We start from the raw sequence: 18795 nt of genomic DNA, 5'->3' as shown, positions 1-18795 counted from the left end.
AAACTCTTTTTAAATATTTAGATTTGTTGTTTCACATTCAGAAGCAGTTTTGAATTTTTTATGAGGCATAATTGTTCATTTGAATAAATTGTTTGTCTTGTTAGATGAAATTAATGATCTTTCCTTTATGTCTGTCTTTTCCTGTCCCATGTGCCCCGGCCTTTGTTCTCTCGGTCAACCCCCATGCTCCTCTCTCCCTCCTCCTTCCTTCCTCCTCCTTTCTTCTTATTTTTTTGTTTCTCCACAGTTGGCTACAGAAGGAGGGATTGTGGAAACGTAAGACAGAAGCAAGCAGCTTCAGGATCCCCAGTCACAACACAAAAGCAAATCCTGCGCAGAACCAAATTAAGGCGCGCTATTGTTAACCCTTCACCGCCCTCCAGTGGGTCTCACTGGAGAGTGTGTCTGGCTTGGTGCATAAACTGGGAGGGTCTGTGTTGTCCTGTGTTGATGAGTGTTCTGGTGTTTTCTGTCACTTTTGATGGGACATTAAGAGATGTTCGTGTCACAGCGTCCGTGGATTGGCTGTAGGGGGCCATACTCCCCTGTTCTCCCCCTGATCCTCCTGCCTTTGTCCTTCCTGCTTGCTCAGGGAGCTATCAGCATTCCGGAACACTGTGAGTACTGCTCCACAGCAAACATGTCTGGAAATATTTTCAGAAAAACAAAAAGTGGTTTTCCCCACACAGTATTTCCTTGACACAGTTTGATGAAATCCAGTGGGGAAGTGTGACTTTAACAGTTTGGACGTCTTTACCCCAAAGACCCACCACCGCTTTCCTCCGTCCCTCACCAGTGGCATGCCACACCCCCACCCCGCCCATCCATTGACATAAAAACACAAACAGAGACACATTCAGAGCCTAGCAAAAATATTCTCACCCCTTATGTCTTAATACAACCAAAACTCAAAGATATTTCATTGGGTTTTTATGTATTAAACAAACATAAAATATTGCATAATTGTGAAGTGGAGAAAAAAGATGCATACATTTTAAAAATAAAAATGTCAAAAGTGTGTTGTCCAGTTGAAAACATCCCATTGTAGCTCTGGTGGTATGTTCAGGGTCGTTGTCCTGCTGGAAGTTGAACCTCCACCCCAGTCTCAAGTCCTTTGCAGCCTCAAACAGATTTTCTTCCAGGATTGTCCTGGATTTAACTCCTTTCATGTTTGGTGCGTCCCCTACATGACTTCTGGGAAACTGCAAGAAGGCCTCCTTATGACATTCAACAATGACCTTCTTCTTACCATCCTTCCATACAGGTGCTTAGTAGCGTGTCTCCATGTTCAGATGATGGATTAAACAGATCTGCTTGAGATGCTCTAAATGATGTTGTTGATGTTCTCAGCTGTCTTGAAGCAGCAGATACATTCATGCTGAGGTTGAATTTTACACATTAATTTATTCACCATTTACAAATTAGGTGACATCTGACAACGTTGGTTGCACTGGGTTTTATTTAGGGTAACAGAGTATAGGGGGCTGAGTACACATGCATGGAGCCCTTTTCAGATTATCTATTCATAAAACCATTTATCTTTTCCTGCCACTTCACAGTTTAATGCCTATTTGTGCTGAAATATAAGGTTTGTGGTTGTAACAAGACAAAATTTCAGAAAATGTTGACCTTTTCAGGCTTTGCAGTTTAAAGTTGCAGTGTAAGCTTTTTTTGCTCTCACTAAAGCAGCGCTTGTAACTTTACTAAGTTTTTCACTTAGGTTGCAGTTTGTATGTGATAAACGTTTAGCACAAGCACACATACACCCAAACAGAGCAGTTAAAAGGGACCTATTATGCAAAATTCCCTTTTTGATCATTTTTATACTTCCGTTTGGGTCTCTAATGCTTCAACAAAAAGTCCAAATGCAAAAAAACAAACATTCAGACATTTTTTGCTATAAATTAATGTTTTATGTTTTCTAGAAAACGCACGGTGTCAAAAGCCAGTGTAATTGTGACGTCACACTTACACTGGCACCTAGCAACGTTACCTGAGTCCCGCCTCCGACTAGCAACTGAAGTGGAGCTCCACCCACTTGGTTTCCAGTAGAGGATCACGTCTCGCTGGCTGGCCTTTTTATGGAAGCAATTCGTTACCATATTTCAAATGAAAAAGTATTTCCAGAAATGCTTTTTCATTTTAAGAATGTGGCTGGATTGTTTACTAATTTTATTTATGGGTCAATCAATCATCCTATTTGCATTTGCATTTTATTCTTCACGACTAAAAGAAAGTATAATCGGTCACCTTTAATGTTCATCTGATTTAACTGAGACAAACACACATTAATCAGTCAGCAGTGCATAGCAGAGTAAGATGAAGTTCGTAAATTGTTGAGTCAACATGTGTAAGCTTATGAACCCAGTATCAACTGCATTCAGTCACATTTTGATCCTGTTTAAGGTCAAAGGTCCTGTTCAGATCTGGCACTTTCATTGGTTCTGGGTGACCTAACTGAACCTTTTCAGGACAGTGACAGCCACATTCAGAGGTAACGTTGGACACCTTTATTTGTGTTGATTTAGCAGCATAAGAGCTCGATCTGTACAGGGCCACAGTCCAAATGTTCAACTCTGTTGACAGGGCTAAAACTGAGCTACATGTTTACTGTGAAAGGTGCACATAAGCCATGATAGCAGCTGCAGTTCAGAGGACTGAGTCTGAAACATATCAAACATGTCTGTTTCTTCTCTCTTTCTTCTTTCACGCTGTCGTGAGGACAGATAACATACCCCGCTGTAAGTGATTTTCATTGTTGTATTAAATGTTGGTGATGGCTCTTTACTGTTGACAAGAACACAAACATGTGATATTTTTTAGTAACATGGACATATGGTGTAATATATTATAACTTGCATTTAAACAGACATTAGCATAAATTTTATAATTCTTGGTTAGTGTCAACTTTAATTTCCATTGTAGAATTTCATAAATGATTAAAACTCTGCAGAGTAAATCAGTTAGCTTTATGTTGTATAGGTTTATCGCTTCTATAAGTGCCTTTTTTATTCAGATATATGACAGAAGACGTATTTGGAGATTTTAGGACTGAGAATATGTTCATTTGGCTTACCTTCTGTTTAAAACTCCTTTCTGTGATGCAGAAATGTTCGCTTTGAAGTGTCACACAATGTTTCATTCATGAAGTCTTCTCATGCAAAAATTATGAAACAGATTAGCTTTCCAGCTAAGGGCCAGTCAGGGCAAAGCCAAGACCAAAACAGTCTTTTCCACATTAAAAGAACTTTGATGTTTAAAATGTAGAGGTCATGGAAATACCATGTTATGCCTGTATTTATTATACATCTAGTTCATGAGAAAGGATAATACCTCATATTTAAAAGGACAAATTTAGCCAAACAAAGTAAAGCTAATTGCAGCCATCAGAAAGACAAGAAACCTGATGTTTTATTACGGGGAGATTTCTTTAAACCTCTTATTTACACACAGTACAAATAATTTGTTTTCACTAGGGACTACAGTGGGTTGGGGGCCATAACAATGTCATTTCCATATAAAACATTCTATAAATCAGAGTGTTGTGTTTTCCAGCCAGAATTATTTGGTGGAAGAATAATTTGGTTTAAAAATCATTAAAACAGTGTTTGTTTGAATATAGTATATATCATTTTCTTTTGGCAGTTTATAAAAGTGGAAATGAATGAATAAATGGATGAATGAAAAAGAGACAGGTGGAAGAGGGAGGATCTGAAGGTGGATGACTTTAAGTACCTGGGGTCAACCATACAAAACAACCACAAAAGATGTGAAGAAGAAAGTGCACGCAGGGTGGAGAGGATGCAGTAATCTGTGACATAAGAGTCGCTGCAAGAGTGAAAAGAAAGACGTTAACGAGACCTGAAATAATGTACAATGTGTAGACTTAGGTCTAACAAAAAAAAAAAAACAGGCATTGGAGCTGAAGATGTTCAGATTTCCACTGGGAATCACAGAAAGAGGAGGGAGAGATAATCATTTTCATTCTGTTTAGATTAATTGGTCTCAATTAGTAATTTTTCACATTTATTCAAAATTTAGATGAATTGGTACCCTCATGAGGACTAAAATAACGAGGCACGTGACTTCGCCCGGTACGGCGGAGCCGGGGTCGACCTTGGAGCCAGGCCTGGGGTCGGGACCCATCAGAGAGTGCCTGGTGGCTGGGTTGCTCCTTGCGAAAGAGAGACACGAGGCCATCCCCCAGTGGGCCCACCACCTGCTGGGGTAACCGTGAGGGACTGTTGCAAAGAGGATAGGGCAACCGATGAAGGTGGAGACCTCGGCGGCCCGATCCCCGGATGCTTAGGCTGGCTCTAGGGACGTGGAATGTCACCTCACTGGGGGGAAGGAGCCTGAGCTTGTGCGGGAGGTCGAGAGATATTGACTAGAAATAGTCGGGTTCGCCTCCACACACAGCGTGGGTTCTGGTACCCATCTCCTCGAGAAAGGCTGGACCCTCTCCTACTCTGGAGTGGCCCGTGGAGAGAGGCGGCGGGCCGGGGTGGGTTTGCTTGTTGCCCCCCAGCTCAGCCATCTCGTGTTGGGCTTTACCCCAGTGGATGAGAGGGTCGCATCCTTGCGCCTTCGTGTTGGGGACCGGTTTCTGACTGTCGTTTCAGCCTACGGGCCAAGCGGTAGTGCGGAGTACCCGGCCTTCTTGGTGTCCCTGTCGGGGGTGCTGGATAGTGCCCCTCCTGGGGACTCCATTATTCTGCTGGGGGACTTCAACGCCCACGTGGGAAACGACAGTGACACCTGGAGAGGCGTGATCGGGAGGAATGGCCTCCCCGATCTGAATCCGAGTGGTGTTTTGTTATTGGACTTCTGTGCTAGTCACGGATTGTCCATAACGAACACCATGTTCAAACATAAGGGTGTCCATCATTGCACTTGGCACCAGGACATCCTAGGCAGGAGGTCGATGATCGACTTTGTTGTCGTATCATCAGACCTTGGACACTCGGGTGAAGAGAGGGGCTGAGCTGTCCACTGATCACCACCTGGTGGTGAGTTGGATCCGCTGGAGGAGGAGAAAGCTGGACAGACTTGGCAGGCCCAAACGCATAGTGAGGGTCTGCTGGGAACATCTGGCAGAGGCCTCGGCCAGGGACGTATTCAAGTTCCACCTCCGGCAGAGCTTTGACCAGATCCCGGGGGATGTTGGAGACATAGAGTCCGAGTGAACCATGGGAGGTGTTCGGTGAGGCCATGGAGAAGGACTACCGGTAGGCCTCGAAGCGATTCTGGCAAACCGTCCGGCGCCTCAGGAGGGGGAAGCAATGCTTCGCCAACACTGTTTACCGTGGGGGTGGGAGGCTGCTGACCTCAACTGGGGACATTATCGGGCAGTGGAAGGAGTACTTCGAGAATCTCCTCAATCCTGCCATCACGCATTCCCTGGTGAAAACAGAGGATGGGGACTCGGTGTCTGACTCTTTCATCACCCGGGCTGAAGTCACCGAGGTGGTTAAAAAGCTCCGCGGTGGCAAGGCTTCGGTGGTGGATGAGATCCGCCCTGAGTACCTCAAGTCTCTGGATGTTGTGGGGCTGTCATGGTTGAACACCTCTTCAACATTGTGTGGTGGTCAGCAACAGTACCTTTGGACTGGCAGACTGGGGTGGTGGTCCCCCTTCATAAGAATGGGGACCGGAAGGTGTGTTCCAACTACAGGGGGATCACACTTCCCAGCCTCCCTGGTAAGGCCTACGCCAGGGTATTGGAGAGGAGAGTCCGGCCGATAGTCGAACCTCGGTTTCAGGAGGTGTCTGGGGAGAGGGACGTCTGGGCGTCTCTGCTGAATCTGCTGCCCCCACAACCCGGTCTCGGATAAAGCGGAAGATGACGAGTACGAGATTAATTGATTAAAATAAAGGCTGCACGGTGGCACAGTTGGTAGCACTGTTGCTCTGCAGGAAGAGGGTCCTGGGTTCAACTCCTGGCCAGGGGTCTTTCTGTATGGAGTTTACATGTTCTCAATGTGCATGCGTGGGTTCTCTCCGGATACTTTGGTTTCCTCTCACAGTCCAAAAACATGACTGTTAAGTTAATTGGTCTCTCTCAATTGCTCTTAGGCGTGCATGGTTGTTTGTCCTGGATGTCTCTGTGTTGTCCTGCGATGGACTGGCAACCTGTCCAGGGTGCACCTTGCTTCCAGCCTGTAGACTACTGGAGATAGGCACCAGCTCCCCCATGACCCTGTAGGGAAGAAGGGAGTATAGAAAATGGATGGTTAAAATAAAAAATCTATTATCGATATGATTGCAGATGCACTGGTTTAGAGTTAGGTGCTCAATGACACAAAATAACTTTACTTGAAAAAGTAATTTTTGATGCATGTTTGCCTGTTGGTGTTTTCAGTGCAAACGCCTCCCAGTCTGACAGTGGTGCCAGCAGCGGTGACGGCGTTTTCTCGAGAAGATATAATTCTGACCTGTGAGGCCTCTGGCAACCCCACACCCCAGTGAGTACAGGGGGATTGTGCATGAGTGTACACAACAGACGAGACAAATGTTAATCTCTTGTTTGCTGTTCATTTCCTCCCTCTGACATTTATGTTGGCATGGAAATAAATATTCTTTTAATGAAATCAGAGGCAAACATTTTCCATCTCACCAAATCTTGTCTGACACCACTTCCTCTTATCTCATTTGCTTTAGGACCTAATGTCATAATAAAAACACCAATCAGATAAAAAATTCATGGCTGGATCAATGCACCAAGATGAGATTCTTGCTTATTTTACACATGCTACGTCCAGGAATCTTTATTAGAAACAAATTATCTCACTGAAAAATGATTCCCACCACCCCAACCATTGCTTTGCTGATAAATAAAAAAAGTCATTACCAATACAGGAAAACTGATGTCTAATGCATTCTCTTCAGCAGAGGAAGTCAGCAGATATTTAAGCTGCTTTCTGTGTTTCAAACACTAAAACTCAGACGTTTCCCCAATTCAACAGTCGCAGTTACAAGTCAGAAAATCATTGTGCTTCCAGGTGATTTTTCTGAGAACAAATAGAAAACATCATTATATTTCCCACCTGAAATATAGTGTTCTAATACCAGACCATTTCAGGCCATAAATCAGATTATTGGTTTTTTTGTAATCTAAAGAATTGCAGAAGCAACTAGTTAGCTGCACTGCAGATAAGATGCCCACAAACAAATAACTGGGTGGGCTGCAAAAAGCTATCCAACTTTCATGCAGATTAAAGTTATACCTGAATAAGCAATATTAAAATACTGTCAAAACAACTGTGGAAGAAAAGTCTCATTTTTGATCATTGATCTTATCAGTGAAGATATTAAGTTCTGCAATGAGACGTAATTTGGGGGGAAAAACCTGAATGGAAAAAAATTATGAAGATCTGCTGGCCAGGAATGAGAGACATCCAGGATAGAAAAATCAGCAAGTTGAAGCAGGAAACATTAGCATGGGTAATATGTATATTCAATATTGAACAGGAAACTGCATGCTGTGAGGCACTCATTCAGCCTCGCAAATCCTATTTTGAATTGTCAGCATCTTAAACTCTGTGTAGAAAATAAGTTAGTTGGGTATAAATTCATCATTTTGGATGTAAAGACAATGGGAACATGTACATGTTGCGTCGCTGGTGGTGTAGGGGTTAAGCGCGCGACCACATATAGAGCCTATAGTCCTCGAAGTGGTCGTCCTGGGTTCGAGTCCCGGACCCGGCGATCTTTGCTGAATGTCTCCCCCTCTCTTTGCCCCTCCTTCCTGTCTGCCTACTATCAAAAAAAAGGCCTCTAGTGCCAAAAAAATATCTTAAAACAAACATGTATATGTTTATGTACTACAAAAGATAATTACATATATGGAGTGTGGATATGCAAAGTTAGCATTTATTTTCTGAATAACAGATATTACCTTTAAAACTGTTTCTTCTCACAGTGAGTTTATGGTTATTTTCAGGGCAGAGCCAGAACTCATTTTGCACAACCCCCAACTGTCAGAATTAATTTACACATAGAGAATAAAGTATGGAGAACATCCCAGCTTTTACTGAAATTATTATGTTTCTGCACTGCTATACCTCAAGCGTTACCGTTTTTCTGTCTTTAGCATCCGCTGGGTGAAGGATGGCGCCCAGTTTGGCAGGGAACAGAAAGGGTCCGGAAAAGTTAACGCCTCAGAATACGGAAAAGAGGCGCCGCTGGAATCCTTCGCCGGCTTCTACCAATGTTTTGCCTCCAATGACCTGGGGACTGCCATGACACAAACTGTAAAGGTTATAGTTGAGCGTGAGTCACACACACTAACACACATTGCGAATGTAGATACAAAGTCAATCTCAGTATAGTAAAAATGTTAAACAGGTGCTGATTCACGTGAAGAGACCCATCAGACCTGTTAATACTGTCATACACGTTTGAATGAGTCGGGTTAACAAGGACCACCAGGTCTGCTCTCTCAGCTCATGTTGCCATGGCAACCGTTTCCTAGGAACAGAAGTAGCACTCAGTCATGTGCTTGTAATATTGTTGATGGGAGGTCCATGTTTTCACCCTCTGTATGCAGTGTTTTTATTTTCGTCAATCTCACCTTAGAGTTGAATTTGTTCATCAAAATCTCTATAGAATGCACCGCAGCCATGCCCTGGCAAAAGGAGAACATTTGCCGACACCTTGATGTGGTTGTCGTTAGAGAATCTGAGAGATCTGCAGACGCTCTTATCTTGGATCACGCTGTTACAATGTGATTTCTCCATTCAGAATCATACGATGTGTCATAATGTTGACTGCCAACCTGACCCACATGCAGAGAACAACCAGAGACAGATAAGTTTAGACAAATATTTATTTTTAGCTAATAATCCTGGGAATCGGGAAACGGGAGTGGAATCCTCTGGCTGCGGGAGAAGAACAGAGTTATAAACTGGACCCCAGAAAACGCACCAAAAATGATTGTGCAGCTTACAGGTAAGCACGGGTAAATCCACCAGGGAGGATAGTCAGAAATCCTGGGGTGTGAGAGAGAGTGGTCAGCTTCACCCGCCATGGTGGTCGGGGCGGGCCGAACAGGAGGTGCTGGGAGGGTGGACAGGATTCGCTCAGCTGGAGGCTCACAGAAGAGTCAGCACAAAGGTTCAATCCGGGAATCGGTTCAAACTGATTCACTCCAAGTCTCTGGTCAACTCCGTCGGATCCAGAAGTAATGCACCTGGAAGTGTCAGGACAGGGTAAAATCAGTACAGAAGTGAAGCACATCAAACTTAGCTTTCAACAACAAAATCAGACTTCTAGGATGGCCAGCAGCTGTACCGCAAAGGCAAAACGCTCAGGCAACAAAGTGCAGGCGCAGCCTCTTCATATACTGCCCAGCTGATGAGCCTGATGAGCTGCACCTGTCCAGCTCCAGCACCTCCCGAAAACCGCACCTGGTGGTAAAATTGGTTAGCTGCAGGAAGATCACACCACGGATTCTGACATGATGATTGGCCGAGGATGCTAATTGCTGATTTATTACCCATTCTAATTTTTAAAATGTATTTTTACAGTTTTAGTCCTCAAGAGGTTTAGCTTGTATTTACTTAAATATTAACCAAAGAAGTGAAATTTAGGCTAAGTGTTGAAATAATATGCACAAAACAAAATTTCAGGAGAACTACAGAGTAATTAGAGAGGATTGCATAAAAGGAGGAGTTGGGATGAAATACATTGGACTTAACCCATAGGTGACAACAACTCTTTTCCTTGTAATTGCAAAGATAAATCGTTATTATCCAATTTTTCCATTCTTTTAAAGTCTTATGTCCAGTTATATCTCTCTTCTAACAGGACGAAGAGAACATAACTCAGTATGAGTGGCCACCTGCCACAACTGGCTTGGGGTTGAGAAGACACAAAGCAGACACAGAAACACACACATACACAACTGAGCAAGCAGTACTTTCTAAGGGCAAGAAAAAACAAGAATATACAGAGTTTATGGCAACAGTGTTAATGGCTTCTTACTAGAGACACCAAAGCATTGAGCCAGTAGAACATTCTAGGGACAGAACATTGTACACAGGGTCAATGGCTGCTTGATTAGTTTTGTACACGAAAGAGACATTTAAATAAAGAAGGATCAAGTCAGGCGGGCCTTTCAATGGAAAGAAAAAACAGAGAACTCAGAGATTATTAATGCAAAAAAGTATAAATGGAAAGTAGTAGTAGAAACTAATCAAATGAGAAAAATTGGTCAGTATTTCCTCCAGTCTAGGAAGCCATAGAGTAAGATACGGATCATGTGTTTCCCATTAAATGTCTTTATGTCTGGAAATCAAAGTAAGTTCTTCCTACTCTTTGTTGTCGATGATGTCCTTATTTCTCTGCCTCAGTCGAATAACGTACAGTTATTACACCACTAACAGTATGTTTGTTTGTGGTGATTTAGCCTCGTAGGACTCCTTCGTTTTCAGTTGCGCTTGTTCCAAAAATAGACAACTTCTATCTGGATCTGCTGTATCATCTACACTGTGCTGACACAGCAAACATAGTTCCATCTGTGGCTCACTATGTTGTTGTGGTGAACGTTCATACATGTCCATAAGTGATGTAGCCTCACCGACCACAGAGCAACCGTTACTTACAGCGTTCCTTCTGGTTATGTGAAATCGCACAAAAATAAAGACGCAAAAGTGCATATAACTTGACTCTAGGGCATCTTCAGGTCTACTATGTCCCAGAAAGACCTCAAAACAGACTGGCCTGAAAATGCCTACAGTCGCATATATTGGCCTTTAAGAACAAGATGTCTCAGCACAGCAGGAATCTCTGCTGCCTCATAAAGGACTCTGTGGGAACACCTCACCAGACTTCAATGGGACAGAGGACACAACACAGGTTTAATCTCACTGCTGCATAACAGGAGAGAAACTAGAATGCACCCACAGCAATGCAAGTCAATTTCACTTATCACTGATTCCCGAGCCACTGTCCAATGTCTAACCCTACAGCTGAAGAAAACCACACCCAAACACTAACAATATTTCAAAAGTGCTAAATGTTTTGTAAATGATTTGTGAGACATTTTCCAATGTTATATTTTGTTGCTTTGTGTCTCAGCTCATCCATTTATACCAAAAGAAAACGAATTGACCAAGACAGCATTTGTAGGCCAGAGCATAATCCTGACCTGTAACCCTCCAAAAAGGTCTACTCCTCCTCGGATCTACTGGATGGGCACCGGTCAGTATTTCTTCCAGTCTGCTTTTATGGTTATGATTGATAGATCTTTCCTTCTAACAGCTCAGTTTTTCCTCGAGACATCTTGTGTGCAAGTCAGTATGGTTTGCATGAAGAAATTTTATTTATTTTAGTTTTGGCAAAATGAGGTTTAAATTTTGCGCAGCACTATGACATATCTGGTTGTGTGTGGTTTGTTTTCCACAGGGATGGTTCACATTCCACAGAATGAAAGAGTAATGATTGGCCTGGATGGAAACTTGTACTTTTCAAATCTTGTGATGGACGACAGCAGAGAGGACTACAACTGCTATGCTCAGTACACATCAGCCAGGACTATTATCCATCCGACTGCTGTAAAACTCACTGTCCAGTCAAGTAAGTGCACACACATATACTATATGTTTGTTCTGGCACATCCTGACATTTAATTTCACATACAGTATGTACATGTGTGCACGGTATGCAATTAAGCTCAACAGCAAGTAGGGCAGTGCAGCTTTTTTGACAGTGGAGGAACAAAGGCTCTCAGGGGTATAGGTCCAGAAAACACTGCTGTGGATGGGATTTTAGTGCTCAGTAGGGATCCTTTTGGTAGGTTGTCACATCTCCAGTATTGTAAGTTGGTTCAACATAGTGCTAGTGGTGCTTCCCAAACCACTTAGAGTAGCAAGGAAGAGTCTGCAAGAAGTGCTGTATGTAGACACCAAAGTTGTATATATGACTTATTTCATCATGTTAATTTATTTGGTTTTTATTACAATTTGTTAAATGAGATATTTTAGGTCAAATAAAACAGCTCAATGTGAATTATTTCTTATGAATTCTTCTTTCTCTTTTGCTACCCAGGTAACGATGTCAGTCAGGAAAAAGGACCACATTTCCTCCAACCCCAAGACTCCCACAATGTAGTGCCAGCCCTCAGGGGTCAAACTGTCACCCTTGAATGTATCCCCAAAGGCCTGTAAGAATGTCAGAATGGTTTTGTTAGTGTCTTTGCAGTGTTTTTGAAGTAGATGATTCATTCTGATGTTCCATTTATGAATAGATTTCCTTATACATCTACTCAGTCATGCAGTGTTTTTTTTATATCAGATGTGGTTGAAAAGACATGGGTCCAGGAAGGAAACCCTGGACCTGAATAGACCTTTGTCTCCCAAACCTAGGATTAGAAGGGTCTGCCTGGGTCTGCTTCTGCAGAACATGCCTGGAAAACCTCCGGCTGGAGGTGTCAGATGCTTGAACCACTTCAGCTTATTCGTTTTGATGTAAAAAAAACAAACAAACAATACATTCATCTTACCTCCACTTTTACGCAAAGTCCAGAAGCTGCTGGTATTCCTTGACCATAGCTGAGGGTTAAAAATAAATCAAGAATGAGAACAAATTTACCCCATCTGCTCTTTCCTCACCACAACAAATCAGAGCAACCATCAAACGTACAACTTCACCTTCTGGCTTAGTTCTGTCTTCCCCCATCAATCTGCTTATCTCCTGTTCTATCATCAATGGTTAAGAACACACTAAGATATGTGAACTTGAGGCCCAATGACTCAAATGGACAATTCCAACATTTTTGGTTCAGTGAGCATTGTGGGTAATGACTTATAGATTTTAACAGTATAACATCATCACCAAAATCCCAGGATGAGACCCTGAGGGTCCCAGCTAGACAGTCTCCTCATTATAGCTACGTCTTGAGATCCTTTCCACGAAAATCACCAACCAAATAACAAGCGGCAGTCCTGACAGAATCCATCCAGTCCTTTTTCTAAGCTCTACTTTGGGCCTACTTTGTGGACACAGCTCATGGTGTGGTGCTGCAGTAACAGGAGAACCCATGAAAGCAACTCTGGGTCCTTTTTTTGCAATATCTCTCGAATGCCTTGAGGGCCATATCTGTAACCCTACTCCAGATCCACAAACGTGTAAATTGGAACATTGAGCTTTCGTAACTTACTCAGCAATTTTGCAAGTGGATTTCTCACATGAATCAACAATCTTTTTCCTTCCTGTGATGATCTATATTTATTCATATCTAATTTCCGTCTTATGGGCTGAACTGATTGGGTCATTACATTTCATTCATGTAGTCTTCCAGTCTCCCTCTCATCCTTATTTGTGTCTCTGCAGGCCTACTCCCAAGGTGGAATGGCAGAAGACAGATGGGGTTCTGAAGACCACAAGTGCCTCGCTAAACAACAGTGCCCGCTGGCTTCACTTCAAGAGCATCACCGAGGATGATGACGGAGAGTACAAATGTAGGGCGCACAACATTCATGGGAATGCGACACGTTCCTTTACAATTACTGTAAAAGGTAGGCAGCTGAACACATTATAAAAAGCAAAAATTTCAGCAACACTGAAAACAGAAAAACTAGGTAGTCAAACTGTTCAATGTTCAAAAGCAAAAACAGCTCGTAGTCTCAGACTCTGCAAGCATCGGCCAGAATGTTGAATGTGAAAGTTGATGGCAGGACAATTAGAGCAAGACATGAAATGAGTTCACTGGACTCCAATGGCCTCCAGAGTTACCAGATCAGAATCGGTAGAGCTCTTTTTTAATGTGGTGGAATGGGAGATCCTCATTCATATGGAGCTGACAATCTGCAGCAACTGTGTGATGCCTCGATGTCAATAAGAACCAAAATCACTGAGTAACATTTCTGACACCTCATGGATTCATGCTATGAAGAAATAACAGTTCTGAATGCAAACAGGGGTCCAACTCTTAGCAAGGTGTACCTAATGAAGAGGCCGGTGGGTGCATATGGGCATGGTCCTTTTATAAGACGATACATTCATCATCATCCTTGTAAATAAGTTGATCACCAGTCCATAAAGCAACGGGTCTGGCTGTTAGACACTCCATTATAAAAGAAAATCAAACCATTTTTAATGAGTGTTTATCTTTTCTGTCTGTAATTAAGGATGTTATGACTGATTCATTTTGTTTGTTTGCGTTCTTGCTTCCTTCTAGCGGCTCCCTACTGGACGAAGCAGTCCCCAGACCTGAAGTATGCACCAGGGGAAACTGTAAGACTGGATTGTCTGGCCAAAGGGAATCCTGACCCCACCATCACCTGGAGAATCAATGGCGAACCACTGACAGGTGGGACAGGTTGTGACACTTTCCTTTTTTGAAATACATTTTATTCCAAAAATTTAGCAAAGAGCAAAAACTATTCACTTAACAGATTTTAAGAATTTGGTCAAATGTATTTTTTTGTAGAACAAAAATTATTTTGTTACAAAGTGATATAAAGGGTATTTTGAAGGAACCAGTGATTAAGTTTCTCTTTAAATGCATTATTCTGTGATTCAAAGGTTTAGATGGACTTTAGAGAGGTTTCCTGGAACCGCTCAGTCTCTGTTCTGTTCCAAAGACAAAAATAAGATCAGCTTAACTGAGACAGAAATGTTTACAATCAACGTCCACAGAAAGTCAAGAAAAATGGTCTGAAAGAATACAAGATGGAAGAAAATATGTAACTGACGGCAATGAAGAAGACACTAAAGAGAGAAAGTGTTGGACGGTGATAAAACAGATTAAGAAAAACAAAAGGGGTGGAAATCAGCAAGGAGGAGAGAGATAAAAGGAAGAAAAAAATGACAAAAGAAAAAGAAAAAAGCATGTGGGAAATACACAGAGATAAAGCAACTGAGAATATGAGATTAGAAATTTAAAACAGCAAGGTAATGGAATAATTTAGAATAAATATGTAAAGCAATTAAATTAAGAAAAAGAAGGAAGAAAATATATAATCTGGGGAAGAAATAGAAAAAGAATTAATGAGCATGAAAAATGAATAAAAGAAAAGCTAAAAATAAATAATATGTGACATCAGCAAAGAAGCCCAAACAAAAGAAAGTAAAGACCAGTCATAAATAAATAAATAAAATAAAGAAGTAGAGGAGAAGAAATCTGGATAAAATATTTTAAAAAAAGACAAGGATGGAAAATGGAAAACTACAAAGCAAGAACATTGAAAAGAGGTAAAAATGAACATAATTTCAAAAAAGGAAAGAGAAGTGATGAGACAGAGGAGAGCAGAAGATCAAAGCCTCCTCGTGAAATACGTCTCCAGCTGTTTTTCACTCACCTCCTCCAACCAGCTTTCCTCACTGTGTAAATGTTTGTGCAGCCGTGGATGAGGATTCCCGTCGGACCGTAACCAGCAGCGCACTGATACTGAGGGATGTGGTACTTTCTGACACAGCCGTCTATCAGTGTGAAGCCACCAACGTACACGGCTCCATCCTCCAGAATATCAACCTGTTTGTTGTTGGTACGGACACGTTCTGCTCCCACCACTCTGTTGCATATACCTGTCATATCAAAATCCTCTGTCATAACGATACAGTTTTTATTCCTGATCAAGGATATATGGATGATTCTTGTCTTGTTCCACAGAGCTTCCTCCTCAGATCTTGTCTTCTGATGGGATGGTGTACAAGGTCTTTGAAGATGAAGACATCAACATGGACTGTGAATCTTTTGGTGCTCCTCGACCACATATATCATGGTGAGAAGCACAATTAATTTCATCTAGAGTAAAAATTAACTAAAAACAATTTTAAAAATCCAGGTGTCGATTGAGTGAGAATTTAAAGTAGTGATTACACATACTAATGTGTTAATAATCAAATTAAATGCAACAATTTGATTACTTTTACCAGAAAACGAACCTGCTATTCTTATATGGTAGCAATATATATTACAGTTGTGAACTTACAGGTTACCTATATAAAGTTACCTGTAAGCTTTGTACAGTACATCAAAGAATGACCTCATTAAACAACCTAACAGCACACTTTAAAAAAGATAACCTGTAAGTTCTCCAAAAGCAGTCGAGAGTTCCTATAGCAGTAGGTTCTTGGAAAGTAGCCTATAAGTTCTAGTAAAGTAGCCTGTATGTTACTGGAAAATGTTGTAGAAGTTCCTGGAACGTAGCCTGTTATAGTTCCAAGAAAGATACAGAAAATCATAACCGAAATGTTACTGGAGTCTTGTAAGTTAACAAAAACAAAAATCTAACACAAATACCACTTAAAACTGGGTCAGTTTTGTTCGTTTGCTCTCACAGGAACTGGATGCAAGTGGTCTCTAAAATTAGAAACATTAAGAAAGAAAATATTAAAAAATTAAAAACCACATACACTCACAAAACATAACATAAGCTCAAAGAGGAGAACTCAGAAAGGAGGGTCTGCAGACCGGCTATAATAGGTGGAGCAAGAGAGTCATCAGCGCCAGTTAAACTGTGAATGAAGGCCAGTAGACACAGATGATGCTTTAGTCAGCATTACCAGCATTTGATGGATTTCAAGGGCCACATTTTGGATTTGCATGAGGCTGGGGGGTCAGTGCATGAAGTGACCTTCATTCACTAATTTGACTGACTGTTGGATGCTCCAGCAGCTGCCTGATAACACTCTTTACTGTTGATGTTTCCACAATGCATGCCAACTCATCTGAACACCAATGTCTCCATTGCAAGGGGACCAGATTCCTTCCAGGTGCTAAACACGCTGTCAGTGAGCGTGTACACCGTTGAAACTAGATGTGTTTATATATAAGGTCACCTAATCTTTGGTTTCTGGCTGTCAGACATTAAACCAGACTAAACGTTTTCTTTTTTATGCCACTCAGGATTACCAAAATTATTTCTGTGTGATGCCAGAATAGTGTGACTCTTTTTAGATGTTTTATTACTTTCTTAAAATTCAGACGTTTACATACCAAATACATACAATAATCTGCAAGTATAAACAGCATGGAATTGTCCAGCTATAATACCACTCAGGAAGACAGGATCTGTGTTCCAGAAATGAACGGGTTTTGGTCTAAAATATGATAATCAATCCCAGAACAAAAGCAAAAGACCTTGTGAAGATGACGCTGAAGCTGGTAAGAGAACGATTATCCACAATGAAACGGGTCTGCATCAACATCATTATGGAAGCATCCTAGGGGTGTGTTGCTGCAGGAGGGACTGGTGCACTTAACAAAATAGATGGCATCATGAGGACAGAACATTATGAGTGAATATTGAAGCAGCATCTCAGGACATCAGTCAGAAAGTTTGACAAAATGGGTCTTCCAAACAGACAATGACTTGAAACATACGGTCAAATTAGTTACAAATTATGTTAAAGACAACAAAAATCATCATAAAGTCCTGGTCATGGTGCCATAGGAAATCTATGGGCACAGCTGAAAAGTTGTGTGGTGCCAGGTGCCCTACAAAACTGATCCGGTTCTGCTGGTTCTGATAGGAGGAACGGGCCGAAATTCCAACAAACTATTGGGAGAAGCTTGGGGAATCCCAAGTGTTTAAAATGCATTTTTACTAAATATTTGTAAATGTATATAAACTTTAGTAAAATTTAAAAGAAATCTAAACAGAAGTTTTTTTTCTTATTATTCTTACATTTAACAATTACAAATAGTTTCAGTATTTATCAGTAAAAGTTAGAGAAAAACGTTATGGGTCTCTTTGTAAATCTGGTTATAAATGAATGAGTCTGACTAAGTAATTTGTTATGGCATTTAAAGCCATGTTAAGTAAATCTAAATATTATTGAAAAGTTCATTTATTTTAGTAATTCACTAAGTGAAACACATTATATAGATTAATTACACACAGACGGATGTTTTCAAGCCAAGCATTATTTTAGCCAGAGGAAACACGACATTTAAGATTAGAATTTTACTTCTGAGCAATATAAAAAACAACATAACAACACTTAATACAAAAATATGAGCTCGATGTAAAGTATGTTCAATACCTGCTTAAAGGTTGTTATTTAATAAGAAAAATTTAATCTGACAATTGAGCCTCCCCAAACATTTTAGGCAAATAAGAAAGGTACATTTTCTGAATGTGTTAAAAGAAGCCAAGCATCTTATACTTTTTTATTGTTTATTGCATGGTTTCCTGGCCTTTAATAAACACCAGTAATAAACAGAAATATTTACAATACAAACATGTCTAAATGGAGGATATTGAGATTTATCTCCCTTCTACATTACAGAAATGGTACCAGATTTCTCTACATGATCTTGTTACTCACTAATGATAAACATCCCTAATTGCCTGTGCTGTTTTTCTGTTCCTGTTGCCATTCTCTAATAAGGCTGCTGGAAACTCAGAACATCTTGCAGGGCGTTAAGCTCTGGCAGCTGAACATCATTTCTAATAATGAACATATTTTATCTCTTTCCGGGTTTGTTTGTAGGGAGCGTGACGACATGGTTCCTCTGCTGTCAGATCCTCGTGTTTCCCTGTTTACCAATGGAACAATTGAGATAGTTAATGTCACCCATGAAGACCAGGGAGTGTACACCTGCTCTGTTGATAACACCAACATCTCCATTACTGCTAACCTGGAAGTTTTTGGTGAGTCACGCATGAATTTCTGAGCTGCAAACACACATAGACAAAAAAACTCTTTCCTATTTTCTGTCTTATTTTCATCCTCTTTACATTAGTGTTTATGTCATTTATTTTACTTTTATATTCTTCTGAAACCATAAGTTCTATAAAGTAGAATATTAAGGAATCTCTGTAGTGATTAAAGAATAATGAAGAG

The 18795-nt window shown here is 41.1% G+C and overlaps 1 protein-coding gene and 1 long non-coding RNA gene across 6 annotated transcripts in view; one reads left to right on the top strand and one right to left on the bottom strand.

Annotated features, from left to right (window-relative positions):
- Positions 1–18795, top strand: part of LOC124876034 (neural cell adhesion molecule L1.1-like) — a 72184-nt gene that overhangs the window by 22047 nt on the left and 31342 nt on the right. For 2 of the 5 annotated variants that reach the window (XM_047378517.1, XM_047378510.1), the window contains exons 2-13: positions 248–617; positions 2727–2741; positions 6362–6464; positions 8093–8271; positions 11080–11202; positions 11407–11577; positions 12049–12163; positions 13333–13517; positions 14180–14320; positions 15345–15488; positions 15614–15725; positions 18442–18602. In XM_047378517.1, coding sequence (XP_047234473.1) covers positions 497–617; positions 2727–2741; positions 6362–6464; positions 8093–8271; positions 11080–11202; positions 11407–11577; positions 12049–12163; positions 13333–13517; positions 14180–14320; positions 15345–15488; positions 15614–15725; positions 18442–18602 — 1570 coding nt within the window. In that variant the 5' untranslated portion in view covers positions 248–496. Of the gene's footprint in view, positions 1–247; positions 618–2726; positions 2742–6361; positions 6465–8092; positions 8272–8795; positions 8950–11079; positions 11203–11406; positions 11578–12048; positions 12164–13332; positions 13518–14179; positions 14321–15344; positions 15489–15613; positions 15726–18441; positions 18603–18795 lie in introns of those variants that run through there. The other 3 variants (XM_047378512.1, XM_047378525.1, XM_047378532.1) reach the window with 3 other exon arrangements.
- LOC124876113 lies at positions 8810–9454 on the bottom strand. Its single transcript, XR_007040220.1, has 2 exons — positions 8948–9454; positions 8810–8879 (listed from the first exon to the last, which is right to left on the bottom strand). It is a non-coding gene; the product is annotated as an uncharacterized LOC124876113 (long non-coding RNA).

Source organism: Girardinichthys multiradiatus, chromosome 1 (genome assembly GCF_021462225.1).
Source record: "Girardinichthys multiradiatus isolate DD_20200921_A chromosome 1, DD_fGirMul_XY1, whole genome shotgun sequence".
NCBI classification, from domain to species: domain Eukaryota; kingdom Metazoa; phylum Chordata; class Actinopteri; order Cyprinodontiformes; family Goodeidae; genus Girardinichthys; species Girardinichthys multiradiatus.
The sequence above is the reverse complement of the archived record's forward strand: the minus strand, read 5'-3'. Positions and strand labels throughout refer to the sequence as shown.